Source organism: Lepisosteus platostomus, chromosome 7 (genome assembly GCF_059453375.1).
Source record: "Lepisosteus platostomus isolate fLepPlt1 chromosome 7, fLepPlt1.hap1, whole genome shotgun sequence".
In the NCBI taxonomy this organism is placed as follows: Eukaryota; Metazoa; Chordata; class Actinopteri; order Semionotiformes; family Lepisosteidae; genus Lepisosteus; species Lepisosteus platostomus.
In genome coordinates, this window is record NC_142617.1 from 57,912,258 (window position 1) to 57,932,708 (window position 20,451).

The 20,451-nt window shown below is 47.7% G+C and overlaps 1 protein-coding gene across 1 annotated transcript in view; it reads right to left on the reverse strand.

The window, feature by feature from the left end:
• The window catches only part of igf1ra (insulin-like growth factor 1a receptor), a 143,322-nt gene that overhangs the window by 34,095 nt on the left and 88,776 nt on the right, over nt 1-20,451 (reverse strand). The window contains exons 3-10 of the mRNA XM_088641401.1: nt 11,189-11,498; nt 8,235-8,371; nt 7,517-7,661; nt 4,422-4,630; nt 2,702-2,828; nt 2,030-2,262; nt 1,289-1,456; nt 917-1,124 (exon numbers count right to left, since the gene is read on the reverse strand). Coding sequence (XP_088497527.1) covers nt 917-1,124; nt 1,289-1,456; nt 2,030-2,262; nt 2,702-2,828; nt 4,422-4,630; nt 7,517-7,661; nt 8,235-8,371; nt 11,189-11,498 — 1,537 coding nt within the window. The remainder of the gene's footprint in view (nt 1-916; nt 1,125-1,288; nt 1,457-2,029; nt 2,263-2,701; nt 2,829-4,421; nt 4,631-7,516; nt 7,662-8,234; nt 8,372-11,188; nt 11,499-20,451) is intronic.

The following is a 20,451-nucleotide window of genomic DNA, read 5'->3' on the forward strand; positions in this document are numbered from 1 at the left end:
TCTCTCCCACATCACAGCAGGGGAAAGTAACACTAATCCCACAAGAAGGGCCACAGAGGCACACCTGGTTTAGTACAGAGACAGAGCGGTCTCGGGTGGAGAGGACGAGCTCCACCCTCCCAGTGTCACAGCACTGCCCTCTCCAATGCCTGAAAGCCAAACAGGGCAGCCACAGGCAAGAACTGGCCTTGTGCTACAGGGAGAGCTGTGCCCTGAGTTTACCCTGAAAGAGGCTCACATTTAAAATGCAATCAGTCTCACAGCATGGGGGGAAAAAAGCTTTGAACACATGAAACATCCATAGCCACTAGCAAGGTAAAAGATAATACAATACAGATGTCACTCCCCTGATATAAAAAACACTGCACCGTCCAAATCTAACACTGAAAGCTCACCAGATGGAGTGCCTCAGCATCCCCATTAATTTATCAGGTTTCCTTTTGTTTTTCCTAAATGGCATCCTAGTAATTCTTCAAGCTAAAAATATTTCGCCCCCAGGACAGTACTTCTGAACCGCTGAGAGGTGGGGAAGGGCAAAACAAAACACCGGATCTGAGATGACAGGGCTTTTAAAAAACAATCCCCGTCTCCCCGCAAGGGGACACACCCTCACACACGGCAAGAGGGCAGCCAGTCCTTGAAAAGGAATCTCAGATGGTTAGAGCTCCGCAGAAGCTGTAAGCAAAGAAAGCAGCTCAATGCTGAGAGTTTCCCCAAAGACCACACAGCCAATTCAGTGTGAAACACAAAGTCTTCGTCACAAAGGCTGCGCACCACTGTCGAGATCAGCACCTTAGTGTACGTGGGGTTTGGGTGTGAAGCACTGTGAGACCACGTGATAAGAAGGTGCTACATAAGTGTACGTGTGCACTGCTCCCCCCATCCCTTTGCCATCTTCCAGGCTCCTCTGGTATACCTGGGTGTGAAGATGGAGTTATGCAGGAAGTTTTCAAAGACTTTGCGGTAGGAGGCGTCCTCGGCCTCGGCCTTCAGTTCGTCCACCGTCTTGGGGCAGACGCAGCACGGGCCCTTTTCCCCTCCCCCCGCGTCGGACTTGGTGGGCTTGGTGTCCTCGTCCAGGTCTACGGCCCCCGTGGCTGGGATCCGGATGGGGATTTTCAACTCTGAGTGCGGGAGAAAAGAAAATCAACACCAGCATTCCCGGTGGAAACCCTGCCCAACTTCTGTGGGGTAACCTGCTGAACTTGAAGCCCCATCTGCTGTCGCTGGAAGCTTTAAACTCTCAGCAGATCAGGCCAGCAACCAGATGAACTACGACAAGGCCCACCTTTGGAGCAGTAGTTGTGTCGATAGAGCTCGCGGTCCTCAGGCTGCTGCTGCCAGCGGACGAGATAGTAGGTGAGGTTCCCATTGGGGGAGGTGGGGGGAGACCACTTCACCAGCAGCTTTGAGGAGGAGTTGGAATAAGACCGCACATCCAGGGGCATCGAGGGCTCTGCAATCCAAAACAAAAACCATTGCAAGTTCAAGCTAAAAGCAAGCAGGACAAAGACGGACTTCTCCAGCCATGATTCACAGCTGGGTCTTTTAAAACTGCTGAAAGCCAAATAGCTTCTTGTTTATCCACTCTTCAGGCTGCACCACACATTTTAAGAGAGACTGAACCAAGTTGCTTTAAAAGTTCCAAATTGAAAAATCTTTTTTAGTGTACTGAAGCTCAAGCCCAGTACAGCCACCATGCTTTTCTTAAAATAAAACAAAACGTGACAGTAGGAAGGAGTAAACTAGACTGAATTTCAAATTCTAGTTTAACTGTCCTTTAGAAACCAAGTGTCATGGGCAAATTCCTCCCATGTAAATTTCACAGACAACTCATCGAAGTCAAAATCCTGCCTGTTAACCACCAGAGACAGTGCTGCTGCTGCATACTAAAATCAATGAAACATAAAGATGAATAATTTGCTTGTTTTCACAAATATCTGGGAATTGCAGCTCAACTGGTTTGGTCCCATATGCATCAGACGTGCTGGTGCACTCAGACCCGCTGGCCCTTGGGTGGGCAGGGTACCTGATGCATTGGTGCGGATGTAGACCACTTCACTCTTGGCTCCCAGGATGTGTCTGTCCTCTGCCGCCAGGGTGATGGCCTTGACAAAGATGGCGTACTGAGTCCAGGGCTTCAGTGGAGACAGCAGGACGCCAGGGTCCCCCTCCTTGTCGGGAAGGTCAACGTCCACCATGTTCCAGCTGTTGGACCCGCAACCGTCCTGTCCATCAAACTCCGTGATGTTCTGGTAGGGCCTGCAAAACACGGCAAGGCCAAACTTGGTAAAAAGGGAAGAAACACTTCACTTCTACCATCCTCCTCCAAACTGCTGGGGCAATACATCAAGAACTGCAGTCTGATGCTACAGGCTACAGGAGCAGCAAGCCACTAGTGGATAAATAAGGGCCACAGGCCGGGGGTCCTCCTCCTGTCTGCAACTTCTCCTACTACTACTCCAGATCTTCCAGAAGCAAACACCAGGTGCTGCACATTTCAGGTTTGTCATTTTTTCAGGAAATGAGCAGAACCACGCACAGCACAGGGAAAACAAGGATAGAAACTGCTCCTATACAGTGCAAGAGGCTGCCCGCTGTCGTAGTCAAAACAGCTCCAATTGCCAAGCAACCCCTAAAACCCGCCACTGCCGCCAGAGGTATCATTCACAAACGCTGTTAACAGACACAACACACTCACGCCTCCTTGTAGTAGACGATGAAGCTGATGAGGTCCCTGTAATCCGCAGGCCGGTACCTCTCCCAGGTCAGCTTGATCTTATTGCTCATGGTGCTGTTGGATTTGAACTTCAGGATGTAGCTCTCGCCTTGAAAAAAATAAACACGTGTCCCCTTCAGGAAACATGCAACCGTTTCCAAGAAAAAGAAAACAGAAAAACGTGCAGGAAACAATTTGGTTTTGACATTTTAATGTTCATGGGTTAAGTTTTAAGAACACACCGACTGCAAGTCTTTCACAGATGGCGAATTCCCACATGTGCTTCACATGTGGCTATCCATCATCACCGAAGGCTAACAGTGCCGATTCACAGCACGTGAATTTAGATTTGGAAACAACTGTGTCCCCAGATCACTTTAATCTCGTGTGTGCCAGACTGATTTAAACTCTTATTTAAAGGTTACAAACTGGCAGCTCTTTCATTCAAATTCCTCTTGGGGGAAAAAAAAAGACAGAACACTTTTCAGGAAACTGATTTGTGACCCAGGACATCTAGAAACATCCCGAGCAAGGCAGTATGGTTTCATGTGTATTAAAAGCCTACTCTCCTATCTGTTAAAAGAGTAAGCAAATTAAGTTGTTAATTTATATTGAATTACCAAATGCATTCATCTCTAAAATTCTCTTCTGTTCAAGAAAGATTAATTCAACCACTCAAAGGCAGCTTATTTAGAAGGATTCTGGCTAGCTTCTAATACCACCTTAACCACCAAGTCTGAATCAGTGTCTAAAGCCCTACTTTCCCCATGACTGACGGTTTTACCATCTAAGCTAATTATTAATAATTACTAGATCAAATCCCTGTAATTGATTACATGAGGAACACAGTGCTGTACCAACCTGTCTATTTAATTTTCATTGCCTGTGATTTAAAGAAGTGAGATTACAGTTTTAAAAGTAATTTTGCATGTGACCTGCTGAAGCAGTTTGTCATTTATCCATTAGTGGCAGATGAACATCATAAATTCACTTTTCTGAGAAAGGAAGAGACTGAACAGCTGCTGCAGTGTTGTGAGCACTGCCCAGGCCCCTGGATTTCAATGGAAATCTAAATCCTAATAAGACAAGTCATGGGGATTTGGTGATGACCAATCACAGAACTGTAAAACCGAAGCAATTAGGTGCTCAGAAAACAACCAAAATGAATGAGCTCATTATTACGCCTCAAAAAATAATTACTGTGGCCTCAATGCATCAGCTATGACGCCCTTTCAATACAGGAGCAGAAAGCTAGTTTAAAGATCTAGCTATAAAGATAAAGAAATTCAACAACCTGGATAGTCTGCACACAAAGTGCACAACACTGATGCTTCCTTGTATAGGGTGCCATTAGAAATTAGCTTGTAAATTACTTTTTTTTATTTACCAGACTTATTACAGCAGAAAAACAAACATGAGTTCTTTACCACATCACGGCTATTTGCCTAAGGCTGTATATACATTGTTAAATTAGGGTTCTATGATCTGAAATTATAAAGACTATCTGAAGAAAGAAAGGAGGCAAAAAAAAGTAAAATAGTCATGATGAAATACATAAAGTTACATTTTTTCCCAAGAATGATCACACTGCAGATGCTGGACTCCGGGTCTTTATAATTACAGCATTAGACAGGCATGGACAGTCCTGGAAAAGGGGCTTTTCCAACACGTGGATTCTTGGACAGGTCAGAGCACTACTCACAGCTGGCTCTGTCGCCATTGTTGCGGAAATTGTCCTCTTTGAACTTTTCGGTGATCCCTGTCTTCTCCCACATTTTCCGGATCTCAGAGACACACAATTTGGGATTGAGGGCGAAGAGCAGTCTTCCGGATTTGATGGTGAGGTTGTGGTGGCTCCAGTCCCAGAGGTGCTGCAGGTTCTGGTTGTCCAGCACGTGGAAGGAGTACATGCTGGGACAGCAACACAGAGACAGTGAGCCTATCCTGTAGCACACCCTGCTCGAAAGCTCCAGAGCTATTAGGTGCAACTGTGAGGTAGGATCTGCAAATATTACTCTTCCTGTGTAAAGGAGTTTCTGCACACACCAATTGCAAATTTAATTTAACATCCTATTGCTTCTAAAGTTTGTTCTGTATCAAATTGTATAGATATCTGTTCAGTCCAGGGATTTTTTTTCTATTGTCCATAGAAAAACTAAAGCCTGGAAAGACTAAAGCCTAAGACTAAAAAGCCTGGAAAACCTCCAAGCAAATCACTACATTAAAGGACGTGACGAGTGCAAAAAATTAAAAAAATGTAATAAAAAATCTATACTATGATTTCTACTATGACAGACTTTTCACAAGTTTAGCCTAGGTACCACACCATTTCAGGCCATCTGGGAAGAAGCTGATTAGGTCATATTCCAAGATCAAGATACCAAACATACATCTAAGAAATGTCTGGGTTTGGGTTAGTTTCCTCCGAAGTGGAAGAAGTCTGCCGTAAATGAATGTTTTGTACGCCCAAGCTCACAACAGATGCAAAGGAGCAAAAGGCATAACACATGGCAAAGTGCTTTCACACATACGCCCTTAACCTGCGATGGACTCTCACCAAATCAAAAGATCGAAGCGTTCGAAACCATGAGGGCCGTCTGAATTACTAGTGTTCACCAGGGACTGGCCTCCAGGGCTGATGGCCTCTTCAGCTGTTAAGGGTTATCTTTCAATTGGCAACTCACCAGAACATAAAAAAGGGCGATTTCACTTCCTGTGCTAATTAATTAGGATCACTGATGAAATGAACCCCAGGAGCCTCAGGGCGGCCAGGCCTGGAGCCTGCCATCACCACCACGCGCCTGACCAGGACAGACTGGCCCCGGCAGAACTGCCCAGGCATGCCAGCACACGTCACCAGCCCCTGCGCCGTCTAACCTCCGCCCCGCCAGAGCTGCCCAGACTGACAGGAGTCCGTCCCACCACAAGCAAACGAACGGCAAAACAGCAAACCCAAGCAGGGTACTGTAACTTTAACAGACTTTGTTCGACTGAACCCTCAGGAATGCGAGGAATGCCTGTAACTCTACCCTGGGAGAGAACAACCAATTAGAGGGGCACAGACTTTCCCATGAGCCTCCTGACCATACGAAGAGAATTCCCATCAAGGGAAGGGCGGGCAGATTGTCCGGCTGCATGTGTACGAGGGGGCTGAATCCTGCCCCCCACGAACACGATGGACAATAGAAAAAAAATCCCTGGACTGAACAGATATCTATACAATTTGATAGCTTCATGAATGCAATAAGTGTCTTGTGAAAGCAGTGTTACAGGCAGTATAGGGATGTTTAAACGGTATACACAAATATGCACATAAATTGCCTTCATTACAGACGCGTCACACTGCGGTTCACGAACAGCGAAACGTGAACCAAAGGACACGAGCGGCAACAACATGGCAGAACACAGGAGGCGCTTGCCTGTCTGAAGGGTTGTGGGAGCCTGAAACGAGCAGCCCAGCTACGCTGTTCAAGCCGATACCCTGGCTTCCTTCAAGAAACAGCTGGCTGAGATCCTTGAATCAATTAACGACTAACTACCAAACAGGCTAGCGGGGCTGAATGGCCTCCTCTCGTTCGTCAATGTTCTTATGCTCTAATTAGGTACAGCTGTACTCTGGTGCTCCCGCAATGTGCACAAGCAAATGCGAAACACCCTGTTTTCACGAAATGTGTTTCAAATCTTAGGTTTGAGAGGAAGCGGGTGGACAGAACTCAATGACACTGGATGTTTTCTGTTTTAATGGTATTATTCCCGCTGAAGGCGTGGCCGGTTGGGTGTTTTCAGATCTGAGACAGAAGACCTGCCTGCACAGGAGGAAACGGCCCTGCTGCTCTGAAGCCTCCGTCTCTCCGCGTCTAGGGGGAAGACGGTTACACACACCGCCCCACCCTCGACTGAAATACCGGCCATTCAACCTGATTCCTATGGAAACCTTCCCGGGCTCCCAAGACGTGCACGGGGAGAATTCGAAGGACAAGAAATTCCTGGGAACAAACCCTACTCCCAATCTATCCTCACCTGTAAACAACCTTCGCATAAAAACGATCAAGGAGGAGGGAAATTTGTCTTGATCCGCTCCCGTTTTGTTTTTTCTTACAGGGCCTCTGGTGTGTCCCCAGAGGGGGTTATTCTTTCACCGGTTTTGCCGTGGTTGGCATTTGGGTTAAAAAACGTCATTTTTTCTTTTGCTCGGATTGAGAGAATCCTTCATTACCTTATGTAGTCCTGCACAGAGCTTTCCCTCTCGATTTAATTAACAAACGGTTGCCTGTCACCTCACCAACGTGAAATCCTTTCCCACAGGTTAAGACAAATGTCACCCCCACGCCCTGTCATTGCCGGTTCCACAGCTACTGGAGTTTCTTCTCCTGCAATTCTAGAACACCAGATGGATCCCTGCCTAAGAAATCATTTGTGCACACGGGGACAAATCGCAGGGTGTCTACAGGCTTTTTTTACAGCTGCGTGACGCGGACAGATCCCCGCCACCTGACACATGATACGAAAGGAGCTGCATGACGCACAAGGTCAAGTGAACAATGAGGAGCTGTGCTGCGCACCAGACTGACAAGCTGTGAGAGAAAGCTTAAAGGAGTCCCGAGCGATCACGTTTATCCTGATTAATTTTACAGATAAAGCCTCATAAAGCGAGCATATTTTAAAGAACAAATTGAAGAGGGTCGAAAATGTCAGCCGAATTCAGCTTCAGTAGCCTGTGTGACACGGCTGGCTGTTTCAAAGTGACAGGGCTGTCCAGATCCTTCCAGACACACTCAAGCTCGAACCCGGACGTACTCTTCTATCAGCTCTTCCCCATTAATGTAACGCAGGCTCTTCAGGAAGGACAGGGACACCAGCGTGTGGGAATGATGGATCTTCACATAACCGGTCACCGTCTGAATCAATCCCATGAAGCTCTCCAGCTCGGAAGCAATGTTATCTGGGGGGAAAAAAACAAACAAACAATGTTACGACAGTAAAACACTGGGAAACCTCAAACACACAAAGATCACAACCACAGGAAAAACCTCATTAACACCACTGGGCCAAAACAGAAAATGAAAGGAGGGATTCATGTAGGACGAGAAACTGACATGCCTTTTTAACAAGAGATGCAGGTCTTTTTGACAAACTACCCAGCAAAAATGTCAACACTGCTTTGTGCTCGGGTCATGTCCTTGAGTTAGTAGAGAACTACCAGCCAGCAGCAATGGAGTGACCTAGTTGGGAGGCTACCATGACTCTGACAAACCTGAAATCCTCTCTGTCCACTGGCTTTTATCGGTTTAATGCAAGAGAACGTCCAGTCCTCCAAAGGTTTATATGCAACCAAGAACAAACCACCAAAAAATCCCCACGCCTTCCTCCTTCAACCGACTCTGCTCCCTCGGACTGGAGCTGCAGGCTGGGCCGAACAGCCTCCTAGTACTTGGAAGCTCTCTCGAACCCGGAGCGGGGGTGACTGCGGCCTGATGCAGGGGGCTGGCTGGAAGTGAAGGGCCCGTGCACTTACTGCCGCGGCGGATGTTGATGTGCAGGTTGCCCTTGATGACCGTGCAGCCCTTGAGTGACTGGGCGGCGTCGATGGAGTTAATGACCTTCTCCTCGCAGATCTTGTCACAGAGCCCATCGCAGGCGCTGCAGAACATGCTGCAAGAGAGGGAGAGAGACCGCAGGGAGCCGTGAGAGACTGGGGCCGCGTAAACAGCACTGGGGGAGAGTCAAAACAGGGCCTTGACCGGATTCAGCTGGCTGCCCGCCCGCCGAGACGAAGTAAACACACTCCCCCAGCAGGCAAGGGCAAGGAAGACAAATTTCTTTCATTATTTCGACAAAACAATTAATCTCTTCCCCCTCAAAGAAAGACTGAAGTTGAGGACCAATTTGTAAGCTGTTGTTTCTTTTCCTACAAGCGTTCTTATAGGAAAGCACTGGGGACATTTGTGAGCTACAAGGGCTATGCTCTCAAAAACAAAGTATCTTCTTTAAAACGAGATACTGGACCTTAAAGCCCCTTCTGAGGCGTGGATATATGCCCCCAGACTCCGGGAATCCAAAAAAGCCTGTTAGAAGGCACTAACACCCTTCTAAAGTCTCTCTTTCGTGACACACATGTAGCAGTGGAAACTTTTCGAAGAACGGATGAAGAAGGAGAAGCACCAGGAGCGGCTGAGACTTGACAAATACCCTCACGTGCAGTCAGTGGAATCCCTCGCTCTCATCTGGAAGTGTGACTGAGAGGCTGTTAAAGAAACAAATTAACCCCGCAAGCTGGAGAGAGGCGAGAAGATGTGAAGAGCAGCACTATTTTTAGGATACAAAAATCTGACTTGAAATACTCATGTATGCGGTGAGCATGGGGAAGCTGTGTGATGGTGCATTTAAAGCTGAGAAAAAGAGGTACTTCTTTACCCAAGGAGCTGTGGGAGTGTGGAACAAGCCACTCAGCCATGTTGTCGAAGCCGATACCCTGGCTTCTTTCAAGACAAGGCTGAGTGCGATCCTGGGATCATGACATTTATCTTGCATTGACATGGGGGAAGCGCTGAAACAGCTTGCACAGTAGACTTGGGAAACTGTGTGAAGTTTCTGCCCTCCCCCCCACACAAGGCTGTTTGCTTTTCCCACCCCCCCGAAATTAATACAATTCTGCAGCACAGCTTAAAGAATCTACTCCCACCTGCCTCACTGCACAACTGGCCAGGAGTGCTGGTCATTCCAAGGCTTTTATTACAGAATCATCCGGTTCAGATTCTTCCAGAGGAAAAGGAAGTCCTTTCAAAGCTACCCTTTGCTGAGGTTTCTGAAACAGATTCCTTCAGCTTTATGAACGGATGGTGGAGGAAATCAGGTTGAACACATGCATCTTGAAGAGGCCCTCATTTAAATACAAGATATACAATATACATATTTTTGAAAAAAATAACAGTAGGAGGAAAGCGAGCTTCAGAGACACAGACATTGTGCAGATCCTGGTCATTTGTTTAACAGACTGGCAGCCTTTTTGTAATTGCAGATGTTCGTAAACATTAACACTGCTGGCCTGCAATTTTAAATGCATCCCAGTACTTTACTAGAGCCGTGCTGTAGACTTCAAGAACCACTCTATTAAGAGTGTCTAACACCAGCCTGGCTTGAAACTGCTCCTTTCTCTTCTCAACACATCGGACGCTTTCTGGTTATATCTGTCTTGATCCATTTTAGGCTTTCTCTTCTTTTCACAGGGTTAACATCCAGGAAACATTTTCATTCCCAAAACAAGAACTGGTTTGTAGTGAGAGCATGCAGGGGATCATGAACCGTCAATACCCATCTCCATGTACAGAAACTCGCTAACAGTCAATTCCAAGGGACAAGTTTGAAGTTTCAGAAAGTTGGCTGTTTCCTTAATGCAAACAAAAGTTTGTAATAAAACTTGAGAAAGATCTTCAGTAATAACACTTACAATTGTTGGGTGTTTTAGAAGATGAAACTGTTTAATCATACAGCACAGTGAAATACCTTGCCCCTGTAGCTGCTGGACTGTTCCAGTCTCAATTTACACAACAAGTTTCTGAAATTTCACTGCACTTGAAGTAATTCTATTCCTCTGCAGTGATGGTTTAGGATGACTGTTTCCCTGCTGAATATAAAACAAAAAAGGCCAGGAAAGAGTGACAGCAGTCTACAATCAGACCGAGGTGCCGACATCACGCAGGCAACTTCACCAGCTATAGAGCATGTTTGTGTGGCACCACAGGGACGGGGCTGCGCATATTCCTGTATCTTCATACAGGAATAAGACCGCACTGTGCTACAATGCCAGTTACCGTGTGAACAGCCCCAGTTGACAGACAAACGCTCTTGACAATATGACACTGATCACAAGAAAGGAAATGTCTGCGCTGCAGGAACTACGAAATCTGGGCCTTTGCAGGCAGGTTTGGAAATAAACTGCACAAGCCCCTCAGCTTCTGCGCAGTGGTCGCTTGCTTCGACTGGAAGGGCAGACAAGCTGCAGGTCCTGCTCTGACCACCCCACAGACAGGCCGGCATGTCTCCCCCACACTGCCCCCACCTCTGCTGGCAAGGAAGGGCGCCAGTTTACCGAGATGATTAGAGTTCCCTCTTAGTTACTGTGACAACCCAGTGACACTTGCTATTTTTAGCCACGACAGTGCTGTGCTATTGTTACAGTCCTACAGTGACAATATTGTATCCCCAATTATCAGTGCGGGCTAACAATCTGTATAGGAGCATACCAGGGAGTTTTTCAAGTAGCCTGTCATTAAAGCCTAATTTCAACACAGCTCATTATACTGGCTGACCACAGGCATCATGGAATTACTGCAGGGCTTTAAATACAGAATATTAACAGCGACGCTGGCACAGCCCGCACAGTAATTCAATGGGCAAGGCGCCCTACAGCTGCCCCCTGCTGGACCACCCGCGCCACGGCGGGCAGGCGGCTGGGGTGGGGTTGCTTACCTCTGGCTCTCGTTGCGCATGAACCCGGAGGGGCAGTCCTGCACGCACTCCCCGCTGTGGATGACGAACCTGTCGAAGGCGTCGGGCATGGAGGTGGGCACCTTGGAGCAGAACTCCTTGGTGACGCAGCGCCAGCCCTCGAACTTGTAGGTGTCCGGCGGGCAGTCGGGCACGCAGCGGCCCTCGTGGAAGTAGTGCAGGCAGGCGGCGCAGGCCGTGTCGTTGTCGGGCAGGGTGCAGGTGCCCAGGCACTCCGGGTGGCAGCACTGCCCAGAGTCTGTGCACGCCCGCTTGTCACAGCTCGTGCACACTGTGGGAAACAGGACGGGAAAGGGGGCTTAGCAACGCAGCGGGGGAAAAAATGAAATCAGACAACATCCCTTTACGCCTGTCAGACCACTCTTCTTCACGGGAGGCAAGAATGTTGCATTGACCGAACCTCCAAGCAGAAGTCTGTTGTTATTATTAAAGCGATTTTCGCTTGAGTGTTAGCCTCGGCGCTAACGGTGGCACAGTGGTTAGCCAGCTGCTGCCTCGCAGTGCTGGAGCACTGGGTTCAATTCCTGGGGAGCTGGGGAACTCCGTGTGGAGTTTGCATGTTCCCCTCGTGTTGTAATGGGTTTCCTCCGGGTGCTCCAGTTTCATCGCAGAGGCGAAAGACACGCTGGTGTGTTAACTGGCTTCTGGGAAGACTGGCACTGTTGTGAGTGTGTGTGTCTCCCTGTTTCTGTCTGTGTGGGCCCTGCAATGGACAGACTCAGGGTCACCGTGACCCCACACTGGATAAGTGGATACTGAAAGCGATATGATGACGATCAGCGTCAATACGAAATCGGCAAGACTGAAAATGTAAATAAGTGAAACGACTCCCAGGCTGGTGCAACTGAGCTGACTAAAGACTACAAAAAGTTAAGCAAAGTGCAATGTACTGTGCAGGGTGCTTGCCAGTGTGCTCCATTTAGTGCTGCCACCTAGTCTCGGTTGCTTGGTAACCATTACGCTAGCCGTCTTCAGAAGATCACATGCCATATTAATGTGTTGGCAAATGCTGTACTCAGCGTTCAAACAAATGACAGGAGTTTAGGATTCCTTGCATGTCTGATGGCGACAAGAAAAGAAAACATGTTACCTTCTTAACAAAATGTTCATTTTTAACACCCCCGTGTCCTATTAACACTTAGCAAAATGCAGAGCAAGCAAACCTGGGAACCTGAATTTGTTTTGCCTTGAGATAAAATGACACAAAAGGTTTGAGTACGTACAAGAAAAGACACAACATATTGATATCCTAACTCCTAAACCAAACCAGTTCCACTTCACAATTTACACAGTGCGAACCATCCAGACCATAAAACACGTCAAGGCCTCTGGAAGCCTAGAGCACGCTGGAAGCCTGCAGAAACAGTCATTGGCTGTCAGAGAGGAAGGATGGAATGTTTGCACAAGGCCTGCGGTGCTATACTCTAGCCCTGTTAGTAAACTACTCTGCCGGCCCCACTGTAGCTAAATATTATTACTGTTTGGGACTATTAAGGGAATTAAAAAAAAAAAAACATCTCGCCAGCAGATGGATTGCAGTAACTCTGAAAGGAGGATGCCAACTGGCGATTCAGCGGCTGGATTTCCCAGCACTCTCCCTTCAGTGTGAAAGCCCTCCTCGTCCCAGGCGCACGTGGGAGGAGCTCTGGGTCTCTAACGCGGGACGGGAATGAAATGCTCACGAGCCTGGTCTGTCCACACGAATGACCACCGCTGGCTGTTGAGACTGTCCTGGGCTGAACACGGTCCCTGAGGGATTAACCAAGCTGCTTTCTGCCAATAATGACAGGATAGCGTTACAGCACCCTCACTCACAAACCAGAACTAGACATTCAGGAACTCCCACTAAAACGCACTGTTGAAAGACCATGACGAAACACAGCTCTTGGAGGCCAAAGGTGGCCACAGAGAATGAAAGAGGGGGAAAATGGAAACTTGGCATCATAAAACGTTTGGCACACTAAAAAGTGTGGGGTTAATACCCACCTGCCGAAGGCGGGCACAGCCAACACACGCTTTGAATTACATTATTTTATGTATATATCTCTCTCCCAGAATCCCTGCTCTGCCACCCGTTTCAACCAGGGGCTGCTCCTGGTCAACCAGTGTGAGGAGAAAACTTCCAGGGCTCTTCCAAGGAAGTTGTTCCACCGTGGACAGCTGAGGCCACCGCAGGGCAGCAGTGAACTTCAGGCTGGAAACATTTTTAAAAGTGGTAACAAAACGTGCCCGCGCACTGGGAGCCTGTTCTTGGATGTTTGGGATGAGGGGTCTTCTGAACACAATTTCCGAAAAGCAAGAAAAATGCAAACGATCTGATCAGCAGGCAGGTCCACCAAAGCTGGACCCTAAGACTTCAGAGACCGCTGTCTGAAAAAAGGGAGAGGAGGAAAATATTCCGCGCTGTTCAATTCCAGAAGGAAACACCTTCCTGGAGCTTTCAGGCACCTCCGAGTGAGTGTTGCACTGAACGAACAGGCAGGTCTGCTGCAATCTGCTATCAGGCAGTTAGGAGGGTGGCGGAAATTCTGATGGAGAAGGTGAAAACCCGGCATAAAAAACACCTGGTAATGAAACCCCACATTTGAAGCACCCTGCAGAGACCCCTGCTTCATCGCAGGACGGAGGGAGCTATGCCATCTTGCTGTGGTTTGGGGATACCTGCTACTGGGACAAGAGCACGATTTGACACAGGAACACTACGCCTCGACAGCACGCACGTCCACACTTGACCTGAAGGAGGCAGTGCTGAGCCAGATTTCAGCAGCTGAGACGTACTCTGAGCTACTGCAGTCAGAGCTGAAGGCAAGAAACATGGAGCGGTGTATTTTACACAGCTGCAGTACATGTAAAAGCAGCACACTGAGCCACATGAGGCGCAATCATTTTCTCTGTGCATTTTTGTCCTCATTGTGTCATCATGCATAGTCATAGCTTCTGGCCAACTGAACTGCTAGACTTTTTCCAGCCAGTGTTTGCTGGTGTCTCTGCAATGGTCCAGAACAGGTTTCAATCTGTACAAAATACTGCGACTCTGATCTAAATTCAGTGGTGCACAGTTCCAGTTCCAAACGGCTGTGCTGACTTCTGCTCTAAGAGGCCTAACTGAGCTAATCATTCGCTTAATTGCACTTACTGTACAAAACACTGAGCAAAAGGTCTTCAGCTATTGATGTAGAGACCTCCTAATCATGCTGCATTCTTAGCCTTAAGGACTGAAGCTGTACGCTTACCTGTATCTTAACTGCTACCAAACCACCTTATCACATAAGGACCAGGTTTGTCCCTGACACTAATTTTCTGTGAAGTGGGCTTTAAAATCTGGTTTCTGACTAACAAAGCTCTGTGTGGTTTAGTGCCACCCTAACTCAAGGATTTACTTCAGATTTAGACTTCCGTACACATTCTTTTAACTGCGCTTTACTTTGTGTAGCCAAGACTTCACACGGGGGGGGGTTGTAGGAAATTCCTGAATCTGTCAAGCTTCTTAATTCAGCATTTAAAAAATGTCCCTTGACTGTTAGTCAACACCGTCTTCTGTTCCTAACCTATGTTAGTACCGGGGAGCTTGTAAATGAAACAGTCAGCTCTTGAAGGTGCGGTACTGAGTGGGCAGTGAGACGCAAGTCTGTGACCATCCTGACGGCCGTGCAGCACTCCAGGCCTGTCAGCAGCTCGCAGAGGAACTTGGGGGAGAGGGTGGGGGGTGGCGGTGGGGGCAGACAGGAAGGTGGCGAAGCGGCCCGCTCAGGTGTCTGCTGTCTCGTGCTGAAACGCGGTCATCGCGTAGATTAACAGCCCAGACCTGCCGGCCAGCTGGAGGGAGCTGCCAAGAGTCAGGGCACCAGCCATCTCCTAGCAACCCCGTGCTGGCACCCGTCCCAGCAGGCTCGGGGCAGGCCAAAGACGGCCTGTTTTATTATTCTCATTAATAACACACAGTGGCGTTGGGAATCATTACTACGCCTCATCATGTCAGGCCCCTAACGCAACACACTAAGACGCCCTGTAGTCTTCTTAACCGGATATCATGACCCTACACACCAAAGCTGACAAAATTAAATCTCCACACTGTGACTGACGGAAGCCCCTGCAAGGGGTGTTTCTGTGGAAAGGGGGTGCCAGAATACTGGGTGCTGCTCTGCTGAACACCCCCAAAACCCTGCGCCCCTGCCACTGTATCGGTGCAGCATGCTGGTCCTGCTGCAGCTGAAGGGCACGACAGCAGTCGACACCACCCAGCGGACTGGGGAACCAGCAGCCCCTTCCCCTCCTCGTGATGCTCCTGCTCAGCTACAGTATTCCCCATCAGCCACATAACACCTTGCAGGAAGTTCAATCTGATCGGTGGACACCTTGGTGCTGGGCCTCAGGTCCCATGCTAGACTCCATAACTTCCTGCAGTCTCCTGCCTCGCACTTGCTCCAGCAGGGCTACACCACACTCACGCCATTTACTTGCACATGCTTACTTGCTGCATTGTCAAGCCTTTTCAAACTGCACCATTATAACCACTGTTAACACCCGCGGGCTCTCGTCGAGCTGGTACAGCTGCGATCTCACTGTGCCGGTCTGTATTTAAATTGCACATTGTGGTGAAGCTGCAAGAGGTTATGTAGTGCGTGTGGTATCGCCACACTGGTCAGTGTTGCATTTATTAAACTGCACTGCTTGATTTTTGCATTCAACTACTAAGCATGGGAAGCACAAGCATGTATCCATCCAGATAACTGCCATGGTTTCTTCCCAGTAACCGTTTACGAACTACATTCCACCTCGTATGAGCCCGATAAGATACTAAAAAACAAACAAACACGTTACAGGTCTGAAGGGGGACAAAATAGGAGAGAAAAAAAAAAACAGGAAACAGTTAATTTACTGGAAAATTACCAAAAGGGGGCACCCCAAGCAAATGCAACTGCGTTCCGCTCTCAGGAATCGTTTTGACAAATTCCTCGATGGAGAGAGAGAGAGAGAGAGAGTGAAATCCCAAACATGCCCAAAAGGAAGAAACGGCCACTGCTCTACATTCCATATAAGTCAACCCCCATTTCCCTCCGTTACCAAAACAACTGCGGTATCAAGGATACGTTCTATTATTTATAGCCATCCCAAGTGCAGGCCTATTTCCACCCTCCCCGGCTGTGCCCGCTGCAATGCCAGGCATGGTGGTTCCGCGACTTGCAGCGGGGAACTGCCTAACAAGGAAGACGCTCCTCTGAGGAACAAATCGGGAGTCTGTTTCATCAGCTGAGATGTCATTCCCAGAGCCAGAGACCTTTAGCCGGGGCTGATGAAGTCTCACGGAGTCTCCTTTCGGATTGGGGTGGGGAGGGGGCCAATCTACCGCCACGCACAAGCATCTCTTCCACAGCTGAGGAAACGGGGAGAATTTTGTGTTCAGCCATTTAAAGAAATTGTGGAGGGCGTGGGGGGGTGGGGGGGGGCACCTTTTTAAATACAGTGGACCTTTTTTTCCTGTTGTTGTTTTTTTCTTGGAGGGGGGGATTTTTTTGCGAGTCCTGGTTCAGAAGTCTCTTGCAAAGAGGTTCCCGGCAAGTAAGAGCTAAGCAAAAGTTCCTTCTCCCACGCGGGGGCTGGAGGGGGGGGGGAGTTTAGACATCCCTCCAACTGTTTGAAAAGGCATTTCATGGACACTGACTCGTCCTAAATCCCCGATCGGCAGCGCAACTTCAAACAATCAGAAGACACCAGTAACACCAGTGAATGGCAGCGTTCTCAATACAAACACACTGATGCAATAGTCTTGAGACTGAGGGAGTGCTCTTTCTGAAAAACAACTGGCTGTTCCGGCGTGCCCCGATCCCTTCCTCTCTACCCTCACCCGCCAAGAGACAGCAAAACGCAGAGCTGTGCGACCTGCCGTGAATCGGTTTTTCTAATGGGCAAGGATCGCTTCCTGCACTCGTCTCAGGCGGCAGCAGCCGGCTCAGGGAGGACAGGGAGCTCAGGGGTGCGGGCCACCTGCCAGGCTGCGCCCCTGGGCGGGGGAGAAGAGGAGCCCGTCACCTCGGACAAGCCCAGCGGCCCCCGCACAGGAGTGTCCACCACCCTCGAGAGGAGCGGAGCACCAGTACGAGTCAGGGCGACAGGCTTCACAGGGCGTCCTCAAGCTGCAAAGCCAGACTACGATGCCTTGCCGGCCTAATTTTTCTCATTTCTCATCGCGATTCCAACCAGAAAACAGAGCAGCTTCCTGGTTAGTGGATAGCTGTTTGGAAAACAGGAATTCTTGCTCGGCTTGTGTGGCTCTGCTGTGCTTGTGCACCACACCCCCAGTGCGAAGGCATTCTGCAGGCCACATGAAGAGGAGCAGGGCTGACCTACTTGGCTCTTCCCTTCCTTTAAGGATCGGCTGCCTTTGTTCCGAGTCAGTGAACAATATGAAATATCTCCAGAATGTTTCTGCAGCAGCAAAGACAGAGAAAAGACTCTTAATTCCCTTTAATTCTGAAAGCCAGTTACAATCCCAGAGTTTTACAGACAGCGGAAATGGAGGAACAGCTCATTCTCGGGGGAAAAAAAAAACCTCATTACCCAACTTTATAAATTACTTATAGCCAAGCAACATAACATTTTTTTTTCAAATATGCCAGTGCAAGTCAAAGACAGATTTTGGTCATTAAGGAATTTTAAGAGGCTTTTAATCAGAACAGGTTGAGTCTGTTACTTCAATAACAATCCCGACAGAGGAGATGCTTCTACTGGGTTTTCTGGACCGGTTTTCCAACACCCAGGTTATGGTAGGTTTTAACTGGAATCCTGTCAGGTCTACATTACTGGAGCCTGTTAATTACAAAGGCATTCTATCACAGACCTGTGGCCCAGCCAAAATGTTGCTGAACAGAATTCCAAGAGACATGCCAAAAATACCACGATCATTTCAGCTTCAAGTTCATTTCAGGCCAACCGAGCAAAATCATTAAAACGGCTTATTTAAAAGAGAGAGGATAAGACGAGGAAAGAAACAGTCTGAAGCACTCAGAAATTTGGCACGTGATTTCCTGCACTAACATTGACGCTGTAAACCAAATCAATACGATTAATATTGAGAAATCTAGGTGATTAAGAAGACGGGAGGATAAACTCTGCATAGAAAGAAAAAATCAAAGCACTACCCTGCAGGTAAAGCTCTCAAGACGCCACTCTAAGAATCCCTCGCACCAGACTCAGAAATGCACACTGCCAACTGCAAGGGTGCAGAAGGCCGAGACGAGACAGAAGCTTGGCAGGGATCCTGCGTGTGTGCCTGGGCCTCCTCAGCAATGTGCAGCCTGGCTGTGACCATGTGATACAGAGCTGTTTGTGATCTTGGACTGCAACCATGTGACAGCGCCCCACCTCCACTCCTGTCTGTTGCAAACGGCTCCGACCTGAGGGGGAGACGGAGGAATCTCGAGAGCACGTCTGCTCGGCTGTTTCTCCTGGGCCAGGCGCAGCGCCGGGAGGCTCAGAAAGGACCAGCCACACACCTGGGCTTCTGCTGGCTGCTAGTCCCGCTGCACAACCCCATGGCGCAGACCCAGACAGGAGATGCAACTGCATTTTTCAATGCTGCACACTTCATTTTACTGTGTGGATGCCACAGTGTGCGCGGGAGCTGCAGTGTCTGAAACTGAACACAGGAGACTTTCTAACAGCAGTCTCCCTCCATGTGCACCCCAGTGCATCACTCCACACGCCCCGCGCGCAGTCATCAGACGACGCAGAATAAGCAGACACCCAGAGAAGCACGAACACTTCGCCGCCCGTACAAGGGCCTGCTCTTACAGAGGAGCGCAAAACAGACAACGTGCTGAGGTGAACGCTGGCGTCTTAAAAAAAAAAGACAACTGAAGATGTTTTCCTTTAACCAACACTGTTAAGAACTCTATTTCCTTCACTGACATATCAGAACAGTGTGAATGCAAGCGTCAAGACATGTTGGCCAATTCCTGTATTAAGTTCCGCTTCCTAAGGCATAAATAGGGATAGACTAGACTTTTCACATAAACACTGTATTAAAACAAGGACTTGACCAGAAAATACAATATGTGGAAAGAAAAAGGATCCGAATGTCACAGAGCAGTTCCACAGTAAAAACTCTCTTTCCCTTATTGTGAAACAGGTGTTAAACACCAGGGCAGCTTCGGAAACACCCCAATCAGCAGTGAAAGAAGAAAGCGAAACACAGGCAGCCATTTTGTGTGGCTCACTGCCTCACTCTACCAGTAAATCTGTGCCCCAGGGGGTGAACTTTTACTGTCTCTACAAAGACCTTACATTTTTCACGCGACTCATATCTCCTGAATCAAAGAACAATGTTTTAAAAACACTGCACGCGCCAGAAGACAGCACCAGACGACATCTTTAATCTGAGGCTGTTTTGATTTTCTAACTTTAAAGCAGGATTACAAAAAAAGAAGGCAAAAAAAATCAAACATCTGTAATATAAATAAAACATGTTCTGTACAGATCTAACCACCCATGTAAATCTTTTCAATACAACGTGAGAAACTTATTTTTTACCTTTCCCTCACAATTTACCACAATATAGTATGTGAAGAAATAACATCCACAATCATCGTGTTGAATTATAACAATTTTTTAAACTTCATTCTTTCCTGAATTCTGAGCAAGTTCATTACACAGAACTGCTTAGTTTTAAACGCTGAACTTCCCTGTGAAAACTGAAAAACCTCTTTTATACAACAAATGTAGATGCTCACACAGGCTGTTTTCAACGATTCACAATTTTGTTTATAGGTCAGACAAGTATATCAGCAAATGAATTTAAATTGAACATCTATTGCTGAAGCAATATAGGGTTTTCCAGACAAAACTAATAGAATACCCCTGGTGTTAGCCCCTGGTTCACGCAAAGTTTTTAACAAAACAACCTCTGTTCTACCGGTGCTCAGAGGCTTAAGTGCATGTTCAGGCTTCCACTACAGGAATAAAATTGATCATGCTCTGCATAACCACCAATCAAATGTATATATGCAAAAGTTGTAAAGAAAAACAAAAATATGATCTAACTATACACTGCATATACCCATTATTACAAAGATGTGGGTGTTTATGCATTAATCATTGAGTAGAACAAAAAGCACTAATTAAATATAACAAACTAGACAATTCTCAGAAAGACGTTTCCTAGAAAGTCCAAAAATACAATCTTCCTTTTTGGTTTCAAGTCTGTGCAGAATAATCGTTATATTCAT